General features: G+C 36.0%; 1 protein-coding gene across 12 annotated transcripts in view; it reads left to right on the top strand.

The window, feature by feature from the left end:
• Positions 1–19,541, top strand: part of RALGAPA1 (Ral GTPase activating protein catalytic subunit alpha 1) — a 207,685-nt gene that overhangs the window by 97,537 nt on the left and 90,607 nt on the right. For 8 of the 12 annotated variants that reach the window (XR_008705596.1, XM_055556543.1, XM_055556538.1 and 5 more), the window contains 10 exons: positions 1,892–3,433; positions 5,194–5,318; positions 6,268–6,484; positions 7,753–7,929; positions 10,184–10,336; positions 13,197–13,390; positions 13,630–13,728; positions 14,726–14,881; positions 16,200–16,328; positions 17,672–17,797. Coding sequence is in view for 11 of the 12 variants with exons in the window: in XM_055556543.1 (XP_055412518.1) it covers positions 1,892–3,433; positions 5,194–5,318; positions 6,268–6,484; positions 7,753–7,929; positions 10,184–10,336; positions 13,197–13,390; positions 13,630–13,728; positions 14,726–14,881; positions 16,200–16,328; positions 17,672–17,797 (2,918 nt within the window). In the remaining variant the exon portion in view is untranslated. The remainder of the gene's footprint in view (positions 1–1,891; positions 3,434–5,193; positions 5,319–6,267; positions 6,485–7,752; positions 7,930–10,183; positions 10,337–13,196; positions 13,391–13,629; positions 13,729–14,725; positions 14,882–16,199; positions 16,329–17,671; positions 17,798–19,541) is intronic. The other 4 variants (XM_055556547.1, XM_055556545.1, XM_055556548.1 and 1 more) reach the window with 1 other exon arrangement.

Genomic DNA, 19,541 nt, shown 5'->3' with positions numbered 1-19,541 from the left:
ATGGTGAATATAATCTCTTGGCAGAGATTCGTATGACCTATTATGGGACACAAACCAAAAATACTTCGCGTTTGTCAAGATGCACAAATATGCATTACTTATCTGCTACAGTATTACAATATATGCATAGAGTTTCTGCGGAAATGCTTTGTTTTTCATTTAGAAGAATTTGTAAGTAAAGTGTATGAAGAAGAAAGCTAACATTTTTTTAAAGTATTCTCCTCAACTTAATGATAAACAGTTGTTTCAACTTTAGGAGATAGTTTATGTTTGACATGTATTGGGAGTCTCAGTGTGTATCTTCAGGTAGGAGATAGTTTATATTTGACATGTATTGGGAGTCTCAGTGTATATCTTCAGGAATATAGTGCAATTTTAGTATATCACAAACTGCTCTTGATTTGAATTTAGTATAAGGTGGCTCCTTTTGGATCTCATACAAAGAAAGTGATATGAGTGAAATAGCAGAGGTACCAGCCTCTCTTCATCCCTCACATAGATCCACGAGAATATTTTCAATTACTGTCCCCATTTTATAAATGAGAAAACTTACTTCTCAGAGTCTAGAGTAAGAAAACCTAAGTTTTAGATCTTGTACCATTTCAGTAAATATATCTGTGATCTTGGACAAGTAACTGTTTTCTCTGGATCTAAATCTTCTCATTTTCATCAGTTACAGTTCTGTTACTTTTAATCTATGCATTACAAGCCTAATGAGTACCAATATCAGACTTTTTGACTCTTTGTCCCTTTTTCATGGTATTTTTCTGAACGTGTCTTTTAGTAAAATGCCAAGATGTTTTTGTAGACATGACATTTTATCAGTAGTAAATGTTTTAATTTGTATATATCTCTACAATTAAATAGTATTTCATATTGTGATTTTCAATTCTATACATATTTTTGAGAATTTATCATACACTTAGCACTTCAGGCACTAAAAACAATGTATTGACATAGAACACTAAGCCTGCTTCTCAAACTTGAGAAGTGGTTTCCTCTCCTTATGACTCAGTTTGTTCAGTAGGAGAGTTAAATAATCTATAATGTCCATTTTGACTCTCAAATCTGTAATTTTTAAAAGAAATGTAAGAAGCTGTAGGTGCAGTTTTTAGGGTTCCGTGGTTACCTAATGGAGTGGGCCAGTGTTTGGCAGAGGAGATTGCTTCCTAGTAAATTAATGCTGTTTGTGTCAAACATGAAAAAGTAGAATTTTTTTTAGCAGTGTATTAATTTTATTTGATAGGGTGAATAGATTTTGCAGGGTAGGGGTAAATAGATTTTAATAGTGTAATAAAATAAAGTAAAATACCTCAGTAGAACAGATAACTAGTTTCCTGACAAAGAGAACTTTAGAAAGAGGATAGGGATTTCCAAGTGTTGTAAGTGGTCAAATAAGCAAAATTTGAAGAAAAGGTGATGTTTCTTGCCTGGTAAGGAAGGAAACAGAGGAATTTATGAGACCCTATGGAGTTTCTGTAGTGGGATACTAAGATGAGCTTTTTTGTGTTAAGATCTACTTTTTTCTGCCTGAAACTTTATTAGGAAAAATTGAATAGCAAGTTTGAATTGCTTGATTTATTGGCACAGCTCTATCTTTAACTGCACTTCCAAATGTTTCATCACCTCACTGTTTGTTCTATGCATGTTAACATTTTTAAATGTATTCTGGTAGTTTTCTAATTCATTTATACTACATGCTATATTGGCTTGTGCCCATCATTATTTAAAAACAAATTTGTAGATTTTCTTTCATTGAGCTTACAAAAAAACTCAAAATTTTTTATTTTTAAGCATATGCTTAGAAAATGGTTGAAATTAATACTTATTTTTTTGTATTTGTATAGTTTCTACTCTATAATTTTTCTTTCTTTCTTTCTTTTTTTTACAGATATTGATGATGCTCAAATACTTCCTCGTCCAACTAGAGTCAGACATTTTTCGCAAAGTGAAGACACTGGAAATGAAGTTTTTGGTGCTTTGAATGAGGAGCAGCCATTGCCTCGAAGTAGCAGCACTTCTGACATCTTGGAACCATTCACTGTTGAACGAGCCAAAGGTGCAGTGCCTGTCATTGACAGTTCATCCCGTCATGCACCAAGCTTGCAGAGTTCCACAGAGGCTTCTTCAATAACTAGATCCACTGAGAGCCACATCACTGATACTCATAGTAGAGAGTCTTCTCTGGAAGTTGGTGATAGCATATATGACCATCTCTGTCACTTAATAGATCCAGTAGACCTTGCAGATTCAGCTTTTGAACAAATCCAGTACATTGACCTTGAAGGAGATGATGATCTTCTTTCCTCCCTGAAAGAATATTTTAAGGAAACCCAAGAAAGTCACAGTAAAAACGAGTTAGATAAAGATGCAGCTTCACAGGAAGTGATCTCTGTTGCAGTAAATAAGGATGAAAGATCATCCTCAGATAAATTAGAGTACATAGACCAGGAAAGTAAATCAGAAAATACCACCTCTTTTGTTGGAACTCTTGAAAACATACAGTTTCAAAAAGAACCAAACTCCGCTGTCTTCACAAATATTAGTGCACCCAACCAGTTAGACAGCTTTATGAAAACAAAAACTTCTGAAAAATGTAAACAACTAAACAATGATAAACAGTCATCGGAACCTAGTTCAGGTAGCCCTTGTGATAAAGAAAAGAGAAAACATCTGTATAGACAAACAGCCACAGAATTAGATGCCTGTATAGATATAACACTAGCTGAAAAGGTTAAGGGTGTGCAAATTAATGAAAAAATCACTGTCCCACATGTTTTGCATGCCAAGAAAACTACACTAAAAGCACCTGTTAACCGTAGAATGCCTCATGTTACAAGCACTAGCAAGCTTTCTCCAACTAAAAGGAGCTTGTCTGAAACAGTAACTCACAGAGCCAAAATCATGAAAATTGCTACTAAAAAGCGAAATAGTGTTCATGTTACTTTTAGACCTTCTACTGAGTCAGTTCAGTTTTATAATCCTCTGGAAAACAAAGAGGCTCCATGGAAGATGAGACTGCGGAAGCTCAGTGGCTTTAGCGGTAGTAATAGCAACATCAGCAACCCCCACACCAGCTCCAACAGTGCTGCAGAGCTAGTAAAACCTGGTGTGTACAGGCCTCTAGATACAATTAGTGCAGCATCAGCAAGCAATGAAACAATTAAGGAAACAACAGAGATTCCCACCGCCATATTACAAAAAGAAGGAATTGCAACTAATCAGTTAGGTAGTCGTAGTACTATTAAGTCATCAAGTCACGAGGCAGGACTACCGCAGGGCTCCCTGGGTGGCGTTTATAAAACTGTTGTCCATGCTCTTTCGAAGCCGAAGGCAAATGTTTCCCCACAGAGGCAGAACAGAATGCCACCAGAGGCTCCACTGAGGGATCTGTACAGTCATGTAATGGGCTATTTTGGAAGGAAAGCTGCAGGTGAGCACTAACTGTGCAGAGCGCAAAAGGAGAAGACAGCACCAGTTTGGCTTAATGCAACTGAAGCAAGCTATAAGCAATCAAAAAGCTTTGGGATGGTCACTGCTTTCTCTCTGTTTGGTTATGCATGCGCCTTTCCCCAGCTGTATTTTTCCCAGCATAAAATGTTTATTTAAATTACTAATTTCCCTTATAAAGCATTTAGTTAAACCTCTTTGCTGCTGAACAAGATAGAGAAGAGGGGATACAGGAAAATTTAATGACCTTCCAAAGGCTATCCAAATCAAATGTTTTTAGTGTTTACTACATGAACTTGAAATTAAGTTTACTGAGGAGTTGGAATACTTTCTCCCTTGCTCCCCCAATAGTTTACATTTAAAAGGATCCCAGCTCTTAAAAGGATCCCAGCTCTTAATAATTGGTTTCATTTATTTTTACTGCTGATTTATTTAGTTTTATTTTTTCTTGTAGAAAATTATTTTGACATTATATAACATAATGGAAATCAGGGTCCTACAAATGAACACCAACATTTTTAGTTAATTGTTATTGAAGAGGAAATTATGTCTTAAACCTCAAGGTGTGCTTCATTACTTTCATGTACTCCATTTCCAAATAAGCTGTAGGCTTTTTAGTTTTGCATTCATTTGTATAGAATGCAAGTAATATCCTTAAAACACTTATCATTACTTTCTTTTTTCTGAGATTTTAGATGTGCATAAAGGTTTCATGATAGCCAATCATGATTTAGATATGGAACCTCTATGGACAGATTACAGAAAGCAAGATTATGGTAACTGTTTTATCTTGATTCAAATTTAAAATAACTGTACAGTTATAGAAAATTAACTTTCAGCAGTAAGGTAGGTTTTGATTTTATTTGTTTAACATGGTTTTGTTAGCATGATTAACAGAACGCTGCATCTTGCACTGAGCCATTAATGCCACTTGAGGGCAGTATTTGACAGCTTAGCAAAGCCTGGCCAAGTAGTATAAAGATAATGGTATTTCACAGTAAGTTCCTGACCAGTATATTTTCTTAACCTGAAATGCTTTGAAGTTCATTAGGAATATTAACAGTGTTGAGTTCCTTTGGTTGTGGAGAAATCTCCTTTTCAATGGCATAATAGTGAAATAAGTAAAAATCTTACTTTCTGTCAGTTTTCCCAAGTTTTAAAACGTCCATGTTAATGTAAATCACAGTATAGTCTTAAAAAATTCAAAATAGCTATTGTTTTTTTTAATAGAAAAACCTTTGTGAAAATCTTTTTTCTTCGAACAATAAAATTAGATTTTGTAGTGTAGTGAACAGAAACAACATTATGTCAAGATCAAAGAATTTTAACTTATTAATATCTTAACTTAAAATTCAGGGGATATATTCCTTGTAAATATTCTTTGGGGAAGATGGATTTCTAAATTATTGAAGCTCCAAATAGAAGCATAGAGACAGGAAGAAAGAAAAATATACCAGTTTCTTTATAGACAATATTAACCTAACTCCCAACTAGTGCTTATCTGTAAGCTTTCTTGCTGTTTAAGGTTGTACTGAAGATTGACTAACATCTGCTTAGTTAAACAAAGTACATATCAATTTACTAATTCTTAAATCTAAAAGGAGAAAAATTACTCTTAGATGCATGTTTGGCAAATAATTGATATGGCATAGGTAATTTGTTGTGGCTGTTTTTGTTTGTTTTAAATTTAGGAAATGTAGTTAAGTCTTTACTCACTATATATAGTTGTTTATTTGTTTTTAGTCAATAAAGAGGACATGAGCACAAAACTGCCCCCTCTTAATAGTGATATTGGCAGCAGCAATGCTAATGTTCCTGATCTGATGGATGAGTTTATAGCAGAGCGACTTCGAAGTGGTAATGCCTCAGTAAGTGTTATTTTATTTATTCGTTTTTAGAGAGGAGGGTAGAGAAACTAAAAGATACATACCTTTTACATATATATGTGTGTGATACACATGTGAATAATTTTATTCCAATCAGCCTTCACCCCAAATTTAGGCCTTTTTTTTAAATTAAGATTTTTAAATTATATTTTTATAATATTCTTTATCCAAAGACATAAAACAAGCAGCCTTTTAGTTTTGACCAGAGTGAAAGACTGGTATACCTGTTTGCTCAGCTACTGCATTATAAGCCACTACCTTGCTAGCTCTTTGTTTTTCATCTTTGCTCTTAGGGTGCTCTGAGGCCTGCTGCCAGCCCTCAGCAGGAAAGATAACAGTAGAGGTCTTCTGGCCCAATTCCCACAATTTTAAATATAAATATATGTGAAATTATATAAATAAACATATGTGGAGTTGCTTTTCTAAAAAAGAAAACTATTTCACTTGGATTTCCGCTGTCTTCAGAAAGTCTGCAGCTCCATTACATTTTCCTTTCTTCTTAAATTTTTCTTTATTTTGGCTGCACCGCACAGTTGGCAGGATCTTAGTTCGCCAACCAGGGATGGAATCTGGGCCCCCTGCAGTGGAATCCTGAAGTCCTAACCACTGGACCACCAGGGAATTTCCTCTTCCATTGGCCTCTGTTTTTTCCGTTTGAATTTCTTAATATTCACTCCATGGATCCTTTTAGGTCTTCAGAGTCTCAGGCCCAGCACTGTGTGATATTTGACTATTTGATTTAGGCAGACCAGCAGTGCTTCAGGCTCTGGTTCCATACCGTTAACGTAGGCTCTTCAGTTAGTGTCCCTTCCCCCCCACTTCATGCCCTAAATTTCAGTATTTATTGTGATGATTATCTTGGAAACTAAAGATTTCAGATGCTTCATGAGAATTAAAAACAATTTTTTTAATGGTAAAATTTTTCTTTTAGACTATGACACGAAGAGGAAGTAGTCCAGGTAGCCTCGAAATTCCCAAAGACCTTCCTGATATTCTAAATAAGCAAAACCAAATGCGTCCTATTGATGACCCAGGTGTACCCTCAGAATGGACTTCTCCTGCCAGTGCAGGGAGCAGTGATCTTATCAGCTCAGATAGTCATTCGGATTCTTTCAGCGCTTTCCAATATGATGGCCGAAAATTTGACAGCAAGTATCTTTTTACTGCTTGAGCAATATGGTTTTTTGTTAACTTGTTTTCTGTTCGAGACTGACTTATAGATTATATACCATCACCTTCCTCTCTAATGTTGGTTCCTATATATGTATTTTGATTTCATTTTCAGTGAAACTGTAAGGATTTTTGGGGAATCACTTCAAGTTGAGACTACTTTGTTTTGCCAACTAAAGACATTAAAAAAAAATACTTTTCTTTCATAAAACAAATGGTATCTTAAGACCAGAAACATAGAAGAGGGAAAAATTAGGATGGACTTGGTGTTAGAATAAGGGACAGTCATGCTTATGAGAGGGACTATTTCATGCGGTCATTTGGGGGGACCACTGTCTAGTCGGGGGCTTCCCTGGTGTCTCAGACAGTAAAAAAAATCTGTCTGCAATGCAGGAGACCCGGGTTTGATCGCTGGACTGAGAAGATCTGGAGAAGGGAATGGCCACCCACTCTAGTATTTTTGCCTGGAGAATCCCGCGGACAGAAGAGCCAGGTGGGCTCTAGTCCCTGGGGTCGCAAAAAGTCAGACACGACTGAGTGACTACCACTTAACATCTAGTTACGGGCAAGGCTTCAGTATGTTCAGTACAGTTACATTCAATGTTATATTACCCAGAACCTTACTTGAATAATCATTTCATGTTAAAGTGACATCAGTGATGTTACTTGGTGCTGTTTAACTACCACATAGCTTTTCTGCTATAATTCTGTATTGTACTTGGCAGTCAGTGAAGGATACCAACATTTAAAAAAAGAAAGTCAAAATCTTGGGAACTAAGTTTATGAAGAGCTGGGAGATTCATTGGAGAATTATATTTCTTGCCCTCATGGATTATATACTACTTTAATCTTGGACTGGAAATGAGTTTTAAGAGAAAAATTGCTTTTCCACATATGTGCCATTTTTATGATACATATCACTGTTCTAGAGATTCTAAAACTTGAAAAGCAGTTAGCTATATTTCCATCTACAAGAAAACATGGATAAGAATAGTGATGATTGTGTTTCTGTCCTTTTATCATTATTTTTGTTAATAATAGACTGAAGATCTTTAAAAATTTGTTTCTAATTATAAACCTCAAAGTGTTAACAATGTTTATACTTGCCTGAACAGTATGTAAATATGAAGTAGATTTAGGGGGGATGTTCATATTTAATTATTTGATAAAGTAGCTCTGTCTCTTTTGTAAATATTTTTGTCATGTAATCAGAATGTCTGTTCACTAGCATGTCTTCTTCCTGTAGATTTTGGTTTTGGAGCGGATACTGGGAATGCATCCTCTGCTGACATGGATTCAGGTTCTGGCCATTATCAGAGTGCTGAAGAGCAAGAGGTGGCTAGTCTAACCACACTACACATCGACTCAGAAACAAGCAGTCTTAATCAACAAGCTTTCTGTACTGATGTTGCAACGGTTACTGGTAAAGTTACTCAAGGGAATGTATTCCTTAAATGCATTTTTTTTAAGCCACCAAAGAACTTTTGCAGGCTTTTATTTGATAGATTTTATTTATTACTTATTACTGCTACTGCTAAGTCACTTCAGTCGTGTCCGACTCTGTGTCACCCGAGAGACGGCAGCCCAGCAGGCTGCCCCGTCCCTGGGATTCTCCAGGCAAGAACACTGGAGTGGGTTGCCATTTCCTTCTCCAATGCATGAAAGTGGAACGTAAAAGTGAAGTCGCTCAGTCGTGTCCGACTCTTAGCGACCCCATGGCCTGCAGCCTTCCAGGCTCCTCCTTCCATGGGATTTTCCAGGCAAGAGTACTGGAGTGGGGTGCCATATTTAAGTGTTATTTTTTTTTCCACTCATCTTTATGTAACAATGGAGAGAAAAAAAAGAAAAACATTATTTTAAGAGTCGCTTAACCTGGAGTCCACATGGATAAGCTTTGGGGAACTCTATGAACTCTTAATATCATGTGCAAAATTTTATAGATGTTTGTACCAGAGCATTTCTTGCAGCAATTTTTAAATGAATAACCAGAAAATGTTAAGGGGCACTGCACTTTATCTTTTTCATTGATTTTCAGAATTAGCCTAGATTTTTGTAGATTTCTTTGGTAAAATATTATTGAAAAGATAAACCACACCGCCAAAAAGAAACTGTTTGTACTAATACTCTGTATTTATACAGCCAATTATGAATTTCAGCAACTTTTTATGTGGTTAAACCTGACAATCATATGACACGTGGGGTCCAAGAAATTGAGTCATGAAAGGTGTCACTTTATTCCAAGAGTAGTACCATGACCAGAGGAAGCCTGAGCAGCCTGTGACCCATATTCAAGAGTTCCACTGTCTTATCCAAATTCACTCTGGTTCCCACTGTAGTTTGATGCCCTTTTGATGGATGATAGGTGAAATATCTGCCCACTGCAGAATGAGGGCTGAGTGGAAGACAGGAGCCAGTTAGGTTGGATCCACAGTTTGATTGTTGGAGAATTTAAATTACTACTGAACAAGAAATACTAGAAAAAGTTCTTATTTTACAATAATACCTTTTACTTTAGTTGTCCTGAAACATAAATTTAGATGAGAAGATACTCAACATTACTAGTAATCAGGGAATATAAATAAAATCCATGAGATACCCCTATACACATAATAAATCAGCTCAAGTTAAAAAAAAAAAAACCCTGACAGTACCAGTGTTAAAGAGAGTGTGAAGCACCTGCAAATACATTACTAATTGGAGTGCAAAGTGATATGGCCACTGCAAAAGCATGGTAGTGTCTTTTAAAATTAAACAATACGTTTACTATATGAGCATCCCTAGGTATTTATTTCAGTTGTTTGTATGTGAACATTCATAACAGCATTATTCATAGAAGCTAAATTGAAAATAGTCCAGATATCCATTAACTAGTGAATAAATTACCCACTCCAGTACTCTTGCCTGGAAAATCCCATGGACAGAGGGGCCTGGTGGGCTGCAGTCCATGGGGTCGCTAGGAGTTGGACACGACTGAGCGACTTCACTTTATTTTTTCACTTTCATGTATTGGAGAAGGAAATGGCAACCCACTCCAGTGTTCTTGCCTGGAGAATCCCAGGGACAGGGGAGCCTGGTGGGCTGCCGTCTATGGGGTCGCACAGAGTCGGACACGACTGAAGCGACTTAGCAGCAGCAGCAGTGAATAAATATCAAATTGTAATGTATTCATTCATTCAGTATTCATTGAAATTGTACTCAGCAATTAAAAAAAAATTAAACGCTTATATTTGCAAAACCATATCTGGCTCTCAAAAATATGCTTTTAAATGAAAAATGTTGAAGCTAGCAGTGGTAGTGGCATATAGCAATAAGGAAGTTTCTCTTCTCCTGAATCGCGTCAAGCCTGAAGTAAATGAAATAAAGTAGTGGTGGGTACCAGAGTTTCTGTAGCTGGACCGGGAATGGGAGTAGACATTCTTGCTTTCACTGATGGTCCCTGTTAGTAGTAACTGCTAATCCAGTTCTCATTCCACACTAGTCCCAAGGTAGACATGGAATGTGACTGCTAGATATGAATCTTGTACAGTATCATTTTATTGAATTCTTCACCCAGTTTATAATCTATTTTATCTTTTGATATTTTCAGTTTGTGTTTTATTGGGCTTTTAAGCATTACATCTTAGGTTGAGGGTATTAAATATACTCCTTATGGTAATTTTATGAAATTACATTTACAGGTTCAGAAAGTGCCTCTCCAGTCCATTCAGCTCTGGGATCCAGGTCACAGACACCGTCTCCTTCCACACTAAATATAGACCACATGGAACAGAAGGATCTACAGCTCGATGAGAAGCTCCACCACTCTGTTCTTCAGACACCAGATGACCTAGGCAATATTTAAAAATTAGATCTTTGCCATTTATTCTTTTGGGGGCATTAGTGTCAGGAGATTTTGAATAATGCATCTTAAATTTGATTATGTATTTTATATATGTTATATAAGTATTATTATAAGTCTTGAACTGTTCTGTCTTTGGGAAATTTATTGCTGTAACATTTTTTCCCTGCCCTTAAAGATATTTACATGCTGATTTTTGTTATTTGATATTTTATTATAAAGTAGGCAGTCCAAGTGAAGTATTTTTATGCTTAAGCAAATGTTTAAAAGTGACTGGGACGCCTTAGAAACTGGAAGTTAATAAAAAGTTATTTTTGCTGTGCCCTATATGAAGTAACAAGCATCAGGATAAAAAATCATTTTGGGAATATGCTAAAAACTTTTTCTAAGGACACAGTTGATAAAATATTTATAATGAATAATATAAAATACTAGTTTTAATTGGTGGTGCAGCAAATTTACTCTTTGGCCAAAGGAAGAAATTTAAAACCACATGACTTCTCCCTCTCCCCAGTCCCCCACTCCCTGCTTCCTCCTCTCCCCATCCCCACCTCCCTGCTTCTTCTTCTCCCCATCCCCACCTCCCTGCTTCCTCCTCTCCCCATTCCCCTCCTCTGTGCTTCCTCTTCTTCTTATCTCCACCTCCCTGCTTCCTCCTCTCCCCATCCTCACCTCCCTGCTTCCTCTTCTCCTCACTCCCCACCTCCCTGCTTCCTCCTCTCCCCATCCTCACCTCCCTGCTTCCTCTTCTCCTCACTCCCCACCTCCCTGCTTCCTCCTCTCCCCATCCTCACCTCCCTGCTTCCTCTTCTCACTCCCCACCTCCCTGCTTCCTCCTTTCCCCACTCCCCCACCCCCTTGCTTTTTTTAAGGTACTCATACTCTTAATTCCCAATTACCCTATAATTACATAGCCCTCATTTTCTGGTTTGTATTAACAGATTATTTCTGACCTTTTCTTTCCTCTTGGCCTGCAGTTTTTTGGCTTTTTGGTTTTTATTTTCAATTTTTCCCACATTTGGAAAAAATTTCAAACTGATAGAAAAGTTGCAAGAGTAATAAAATGAATGCCCATAAATCTTTCAGATAAATTTACCAGTTGTTAATATTTTACCACTGTATCTTTTTCTGTGTGTACACACACACACCCACCCACACCCACACCCACACCCACACCCACCCATCCCCCCCCCCCCACCGTAACCCACCCACCACCGTACCTGCGCTTTTTTTTCTGAGCCATGAAAGAGCAAGTATTAGACTCTTTACATCTAAACACTTCAGCAACTGTGTCCTAAGAATAAGTATACACTTCCTGAAAAATCATAAGGGCCACATTCAGGATATTTAACATTGATGTATTACTACAATTTTAGTCTATAGTCAGTTATCCTCAGTTGTTCCAATTATATTCTTCATAGTTATAAATCGGTTGATTTATCACTATATTATGAAGGTTCTGTAGAACAGAGAAGATGTTAACAGTGATGATCAACTAGTGTTTTTTTAAAATTTCATTTTAATGAATTTACACTAGAAGCCTGTTTTTATTATTATGGAAGGTTGTTTAGTAACTTTTTAATAGTATACTCAGTTACTGCACACTACATGCAAAGAGGAAAAAGTTAAACATTAAGCATAAAGGATATATGTCTACTACATATGACTTTGTAGATTATCAGTACTTTGAGATATTATCAAGCAGGAAAAACCTTCACTGACGTTCTAATGATTTTACATTTTCCATTATATACATTACATAGGATAATGACTTTTTTTAAGCTGGAGGAGATCTATAATGATACCTACCTAAACCATCTATTTTACAGATGAGCTGTAGTCTTAGAGAGATTATTGAATAACTTATATAGTATATCACATAATTAGTGACAGAAATGAGACTAGGACCCTAGGTTAACTGTAGGTCTTATATATAATCATGCCAATATTAATAAACAAAAGAAATTTAATTATAGAGATTTTAGATTATGGGTTTTTTTCATGCCATTGTGATAATCCCTTTTGCTGCTGCTGCTGCTGTTGCTAAGTTGCTTCAGTCGTGTCCGACTCTGTGCGACCCCATCGACAGCAGCCAACCAGGCTCCTCCGTCCCTAGGATTCTCCAGGCAAGAGTACTGGAGTGGGATGCCATTGCCTTCTCCGACTTTTGATGCTAGACCTGACGTAATTGTGAAATACAGAAATGTTATTCTTTTAGAAGTTTTAATTACAAAAAAACAAGCTTAGGAAGACTTGTTTCCTACAGGATTTGCCTTCAGCCTGAGATTTTCTGTTAAATTTGATGAGGTAACTTGAAATAGCTATTAGATGAAAGAGAGAGTACGTACTTATAAATAAGATCCTTATTTCAAAACATAAATTTCTCCATCTTGTATCTGTGTCATTTTCTCCTTAGGTAAATCTAGATAGAAGCACTATTGAAGAAGTAATTATTGTCATAATAAGTGAAAGTGAAAGTCGCTCAGTTGTGTCCAACTCCTTGCGATTCCATGGACTATACAGTCCATGGAATTCTCTAGGCTAGGATACTGGAGTGGGTATCCTTTCCCTTCTCCAGGAGATCTTCCCAACCCGGGGATCGAACCCAGGTCTTCCGCATTGCAGGCGGACTCTTTACCAGCTGAGGTATGAGGGAAGCCCATATTGTCATAATAAGGAATTACAAACTAGTGAGGTTTTGACCTTACCAGGAAAAAATAACACTAAGACATATTGACATTTCTCTTATTCACTTTTGTAGATATTTAAGATTATTAATTTGACTCCTATGTATTTTTTTGATCAATTCTCTGGAAAAATTACTGACACTTGTATATTATTTTTTTCTATAGAAATCAGTGAATTTCCATCTGAATGTTGTAGTGTGATGGCAGGGGGCACTCTTACAGGATGGCATGCTGATGTTGCTACTGTCATGTGGCGAAGGATGCTGGGTATTTTGGGAGATGTCAACGCTATTATGGATCCTGAAATACATGCTCAAGTTTTTGATTACCTCTGTGAACTTTGGCAGAATCTAGCTAAGGTAAAAAAAATAAGCAAAAGCTAAAAAGGGAGAAGGAAAGAAATATAAAGTATTAAGAAGTATAGAAAAAGCCTAAGATAACACTCCCTCCCCAGTCCTCTACTACAGACTAATGCCTTAACCATGATTGAATATATAGTTGGTGGTAGGAACTAGATCTCAGGTTTAAGATAAGGTAAACCAGAAAAGAGAACACTTTTCATATCATAGATTTGTTGTATTTTATTTGAAAATTACAGATTAGAGATAATCTTGGCATTTCAACTGATAACCTGACCTCCCCTTCTCCACCGGTTTTAATTCCTCCACTGAGAATTCTTACACCTTGGCTTTTTAAGGTAAGTTTAATATATAAAATATTAACTTAAAAATTGCATTTAGTAAATAAGTATGTAGTCTCAAACATTTGAGAGAGAAAAGACTGTTGTGTAGTCTTCTAGAACACTTAATTTTGTTTTGTGTTTTGTTTTGCATTTTAAAAATTTGTTTCATTGAAGTGTAGTTGATGTACAATGTTGTGTTAACTGAATCACTTTACTATACAGTAGAAATTATGTGTGTGACACATTCTTTTTCATGTAGTTTTCCATTACAGTTTTTTTTCCATTACAGGATATTGAATATAGTTCCCTGTAAAACACTTAGTTTTTAACTAGCCATTAAGGCAATGGCACCCCACTCCAGTACTCTTGCCTGGAAAATCCCATGGATGGAGGAGCCTGGAAGGCTGTAGTCCATGGGGTCGCTGAGGGTCGGACACGACTGAGCGACTTACCTTTCACTTTTCACTTTCATGCATTGGACAAGGAAATGGCAACCCACTGCGGTGTTCTTGCCTGGAGAATCCCAGGGACGGGGGAGCCTGGTGGGCTGCCATCTATGGGGTCGCACAGAGTCGGACACGACTGAAGTGACTTAGCAGCAGGGGTTATATAGAGAGGAGTGGACCTAGCAAAATTATTATTTAGCATGCATCACTTTTATTACTGAAATAAAAATGAATATAGAAAATTATATTATATTTAAATGAAATGTAAACCTCAATTTTCTGTTACAGAATATGCTATGTACTTTTAAAGAACTGATTCTTTTAGATATTATTTGATATGTTTGGTGATTTCCCTAAGTGAAACAGTGTGTAGTTATTCACACCTACATTGTATAATTTTAGTAATAAAGATAATTCTAGTAATTCTGATATTTGGTTCAGTAAAGAAAATGGGCCAACACAGGAATAAATGAAAACAAATATATTCCTTGTTGTATTCAGTTGCTTCAGTATTTAACAAATAGTATTTGGTTTTGAGTATTGAAAACAACATCTTTTAATTGTAGGCAACCATGTTAACTGATAAATATAAACAAGGTAAATTACATGCCTATAAACTTATTTGTAATACAATGAAAAGAAGACAAGATGTGTCTCCAAATAGAGATTTTCTAACACATTTCTACAATATAATGCATTGTGGATTACTTCATAATGATCAGGTAAATTGCTTTATGACTTTATCTTTGATTCTTGAATCTGTCTAACTCTTGACTTTCAAGGTGTAGAATTAAAAAGCATTCCTTTATGTGAGTAATTTATTTATGGATTTCTCCTATTTATAACATCATTTATCCTGAAAAAATGGTTTCAAAACAAGCTATTGTAATTGAGAGATTAACTTGATTATTAAGTGCATGTTTCTTCTAGTGTTATACCAACTAGTTTGTTTTTGAAGAACCATCCTTTGTTTACATTGAGAGCATCTTCCTTTAATGTCCTAATATATGACGAAGCACACACACGCGCATGCTTAGGGCTTCCCCTATAGCTCAACGGGTAAGGAATCCACCTGCAATGCAGGAGACACAGGAGATGGCGAATTTGATCCCTGGGTCAGAAGATCCCCTAGACAAGGAAGTGGCAACCCACTCCATCATTCTTGCCTGAGAAATCTCATGGACAGAGGAGCCTGGCGGGCTACAGTCCATGGGGTCACAAAGAGTTGGACATGATTGAGTGATGAAGCACACACATAGCTGGCACTTAGGATTTGCTCAGCTAGTCATGCAGTGATCAGAAGTTATTTTTCCTATTCTAAGACTCAGTACATCACTTGCAGTTCATTTAAGGAGCATTAAATTAATATAAAAGATGATATATCTTTCTGAAAAGTGAAAAAACTTCTTGTGTTACTTTGAAATAATTAGTGTTTTACCCTACACTCTTAATTATGGATAAAGAGCTTCATTTAAGGTAAATTGGATTGAGTAATACAACCTGGTGCACTTCATCTTCATGGTAAATTCCAAAGGCAAAATGAATGAATAACCATGTTAAGAATATTCCCTCAAGAATGCCTAAGTCTAGATTTTTGAGGCTAGATGTCTATCATCAAAGGGCTTCAGTTTTTCTAAAAAAGAATTTTCCAAGTTGCCACATAGCAGGTCATGCAGCTTCAGACATCAAAGTGATCTCATGGAAGCAAGTAGGAGGTAGGAGGAACTACTCTGCAGTTAAGTTTTACAACACATGGGCCTTAGATTTTTAACCCTGTGAAGTGAAGAGCCTTCTAACTGACTCTCCAGGGTTGATGTCAGTTAAAAAAAAAAGTGTTTTAAGTTTACTTTCCTTTGATGAAATATGTACTAAGCATGGATTATTTGGAAGAATTAAAATTAGTCTTTCCTATTAGGCAAGCACTTATAGTTATTACTTGTTTTATTATTTCATATCTTATCTATATTTAAGGATATTGATTAGCTGATACTCAGAATTACATTGTAATTTTTTTTTTCTCCTCCTTTCTTTATTCCTAAGGATATTGTCAATACAATCATCAAGCACTGCTCACCTCAATTTTTCTCACTTGGTTTGCCTGGTGCCACAATGCTTATTATGGATTTTATTGTAGCAGCTGGTAGAGTGGCTTCTTCAGCTTTTCTCAATGTAAGTTTTTATTTCCTATCCTTCATAATATAACAAACAGCAGTTAACCAAGATGCAACTAACCAAGCAACAAAGGAAGAGCCATTGTTGATAAAATATGACAAGTTAATGTTCTGGAAAATATATAATTTAATTAGAATTGAGCCTCATTTTAGATCCCACACATATCATCTTCCTTTTGTTAATTCCCCCATCCCTAGACAGATTACAGAGTAATTTGATTAGGTGTTGCCTTTCTTATTTACAGTTGCATTCTAGTTGTACCTTCCATTATGCCCCACATACCTGAACAAGTATTCCCAATTTTATTGTCCAGCTTTAAAGAAAACCCATAGCTAATCTAGTTTTGTTTTTTTTTTCACTTTTGTAGTAAAATTGATTTTTAATTGAGATAGTGGTTGTGAGCCTACCATGTTCCATTATGCCTCTGGCCTTGTATCCGTAAATCTAGATTATGTTTTAAATATGAAATGAGTTATATTATTGAAAATTAGAATACTCCATCACTTCTGTTATAGCATTTATTAACATAAGGAAACACTTTTGGAGATAGATTCTTGTTTTATGTATATAGAAGATGTTTTGTATTTCTAATAGATTTGTTTTAGCATTTTTGTTAGGTGTGCTTAAACATGCATCAATGTGTAGGTATTTTAGTAAGTTAAGTAAAGCATTGTATCAGTAGGTGGATGTTGATGGTTCGTGGGCATGCAAGTAGGCAGAAGAAGAAAAATAAACATTCAGTGCTGATACTTAAGAAATAGCTTAATATAGCTAAAGAGAAAGGATGAAAAGTTACCTTTGTCTTCAGTCCAAGCATAATTTTTAATTTTGTTTTTATTAAGTAGTGTAGGTAGTGTTTTTATCATGTACATAATACCATAAAACTCATCTAGACTAGTGCATGTTTCTTGAAGATACAGTGAACATTTTCATTCCTAGTTACTTTATTCATCCTTAGGTTGTTACAGATGTAATACAGAGACATTGAGTCTTCTACTCATTAGAACAATCTATTACAATGCGTAAATTGCCTTTAAAATGAAAGGATATTTTTCCTTGAAATTAGGGTAATTTTATGCTGTTAGCTAAAACTGTATTCCTGTCTACATATTCATTAGCTGCAGCCGCATTTCTGCTTTTTAGCTGCTCTTAAGGAAAGCTCTGTTTGTTCATTGCATTTATTGAGAATAACAGTAGTTTATGTGGAAAGTATAGGTGAAACCTACACTTTTTGTGTTCCCCTTTCCTTTTTGAATTTTTTCTGACTTTCCTGCATAATCTGATTAGGTAATAAAGTAATTTTTCTGATAAGTTAAAGATTTTTAAAATCTGTTACATAGGCACCAAGAGTGGAAGCACAAGTTCTTCTGGGATCTTTGGTTTGCTTTCCCAACTTGTATTGTGAACTGCCTGCTCTCCATCCCAACATCCCTGATATTGCTGTGTCTCAATTTACAGATGTTAAGGTAAGAAGTCAGAGACTAATTTATAATCATAGCAGTATATTCAGGAAAATTTGTATTCTTTATTTTCCTCTAGAAAGCCACACAATTGTTAACATTAGCCAGCTGTACCCCTCAGACACAAAGGCTGGAATGTTCATTAGGAGCATAGCCTTTTTTATTTGTAACTACTCTGGAAACATTTTCTCACTATTGAACCCACTTATATGTCATTATCTTAGGATTCATTCATTCACTCACTGAACATTTATTGAAATCCTGAGTCAGATATGCTGCTGCTAATACAAGGCTTCTAAGATTGATGGTACTCGGCCTGCACATTTGACTCTCTCCTTCTAGTTTGCCAAGGTGATGAATCAAACAATGTAAAGGAATATTCTTTTCTGCTCTAGGAAACTGTGGAATTGGGGTGGGGATCCCATGTGCCTTAAGTATTAACAGGCTTAAACAAGACATGATACAAAATTGAAGTGACCATGCACTTACCCAGATAATAAACCTCTCTTACCTACTATAAATTCCTGTGGGTTTAACAGTCCTAAGAAGTTGTGCTTTTTATAGTAATTGCCAAGTGGTCTCTGTGAGCTGAGTTGGCCCTAGAATTAGAAGGAAAAAGAGAATAAAGAGGGACAAGACAGTAGCATTCTGTCTCCTTGAGAGTCATGCTGATGACTTTTTCAAAACACATGTGCTTTCTCTGAAAAAATTTTTAAGACAAATTTTTGTTTGGAGTATTGCATATACTTTCCATACCACCTTTATTTTTCTTTATCACACTTGTTATTTTTCAGTGTCTGATTTATAGACAAATGAACACCAAGGTCTTAGTTACTGCTATATCCTCAAGCTTACCATGATGCTTGGCATGGAGAATATACTCAGACATTTTTTAGACAAGTGAACTTCACTGAAACATAAAATCGTAGGGGCTCATGTGAATTTGCAATGATACTTGATTGAAATTATAAAAATTGACCTTTACTCTTTAGGGATATAATGGCTTTGGTTTCTACTTTCAGAAGATTCTGAAAATCAAAAATAAGTTAAGAGCTTCAGTGTTCTCAGGCAGTTTTGAGTTTGTTTGAGCTTAGCTTAGCCTACTACATGGGATTTGCATGAACTGAGTGGCCATTTACTTTGTTGGCCATTGTATAGGAAGTAATGGCTTAAGTGATTTAAAAAATAATAATAATAACACTATTACATAGAGGGGCTTCCCTGGTGGCTCAGATGGTAAAGAATCCACCTGCAATGCAGGAGACCTGGTTTGATTCCTGGGTCAGGAAGATCCCCTGGAGAAGGGAATGGCTACCCACTCCAGTATTCTTGCCTGGAGAATTCCATGGACAGAGAGGAAAGAGCTTACATAGAAAGCTCTAGGGTTTAAACAATAGGTAACTTCCACCTACTTATTATTTCCTAGCCATTGGGCTAGATGCTAAATTCACAAAGGTAAGTAGAAGTTCACTCCTCTTAAGGACCTTACAATCTGTATATGTGATAAATCTTTAGTGAATGAAATACAAATTCTATTCCAGTTTCTATAGACTATAAGCCAGGAGACACTGGCACATATCCAGGGACATAAAACAAGATAAAAAAATTTCATGGCCTAAGGATGTTGAAATCATACAGAATCTGTTCTCTTATCACTGTAGAATTATGTTAGAAATCAATATCAAAAGATAATTGAAAATATTTTGAAGTGCAATGTGACATTTACCAAGAAAGATATTTGACTTAGCCA

The sequence above is a fragment of the Bubalus kerabau genome, chromosome 19, assembly GCF_029407905.1.
Source record: "Bubalus kerabau isolate K-KA32 ecotype Philippines breed swamp buffalo chromosome 19, PCC_UOA_SB_1v2, whole genome shotgun sequence".
Lineage (NCBI taxonomy): Eukaryota > Metazoa > Chordata > Mammalia > Artiodactyla > Bovidae > Bubalus > Bubalus kerabau.
Note: the sequence above shows the minus strand (reverse complement) of the source record. Positions and strands in the feature narration are given on the sequence as shown.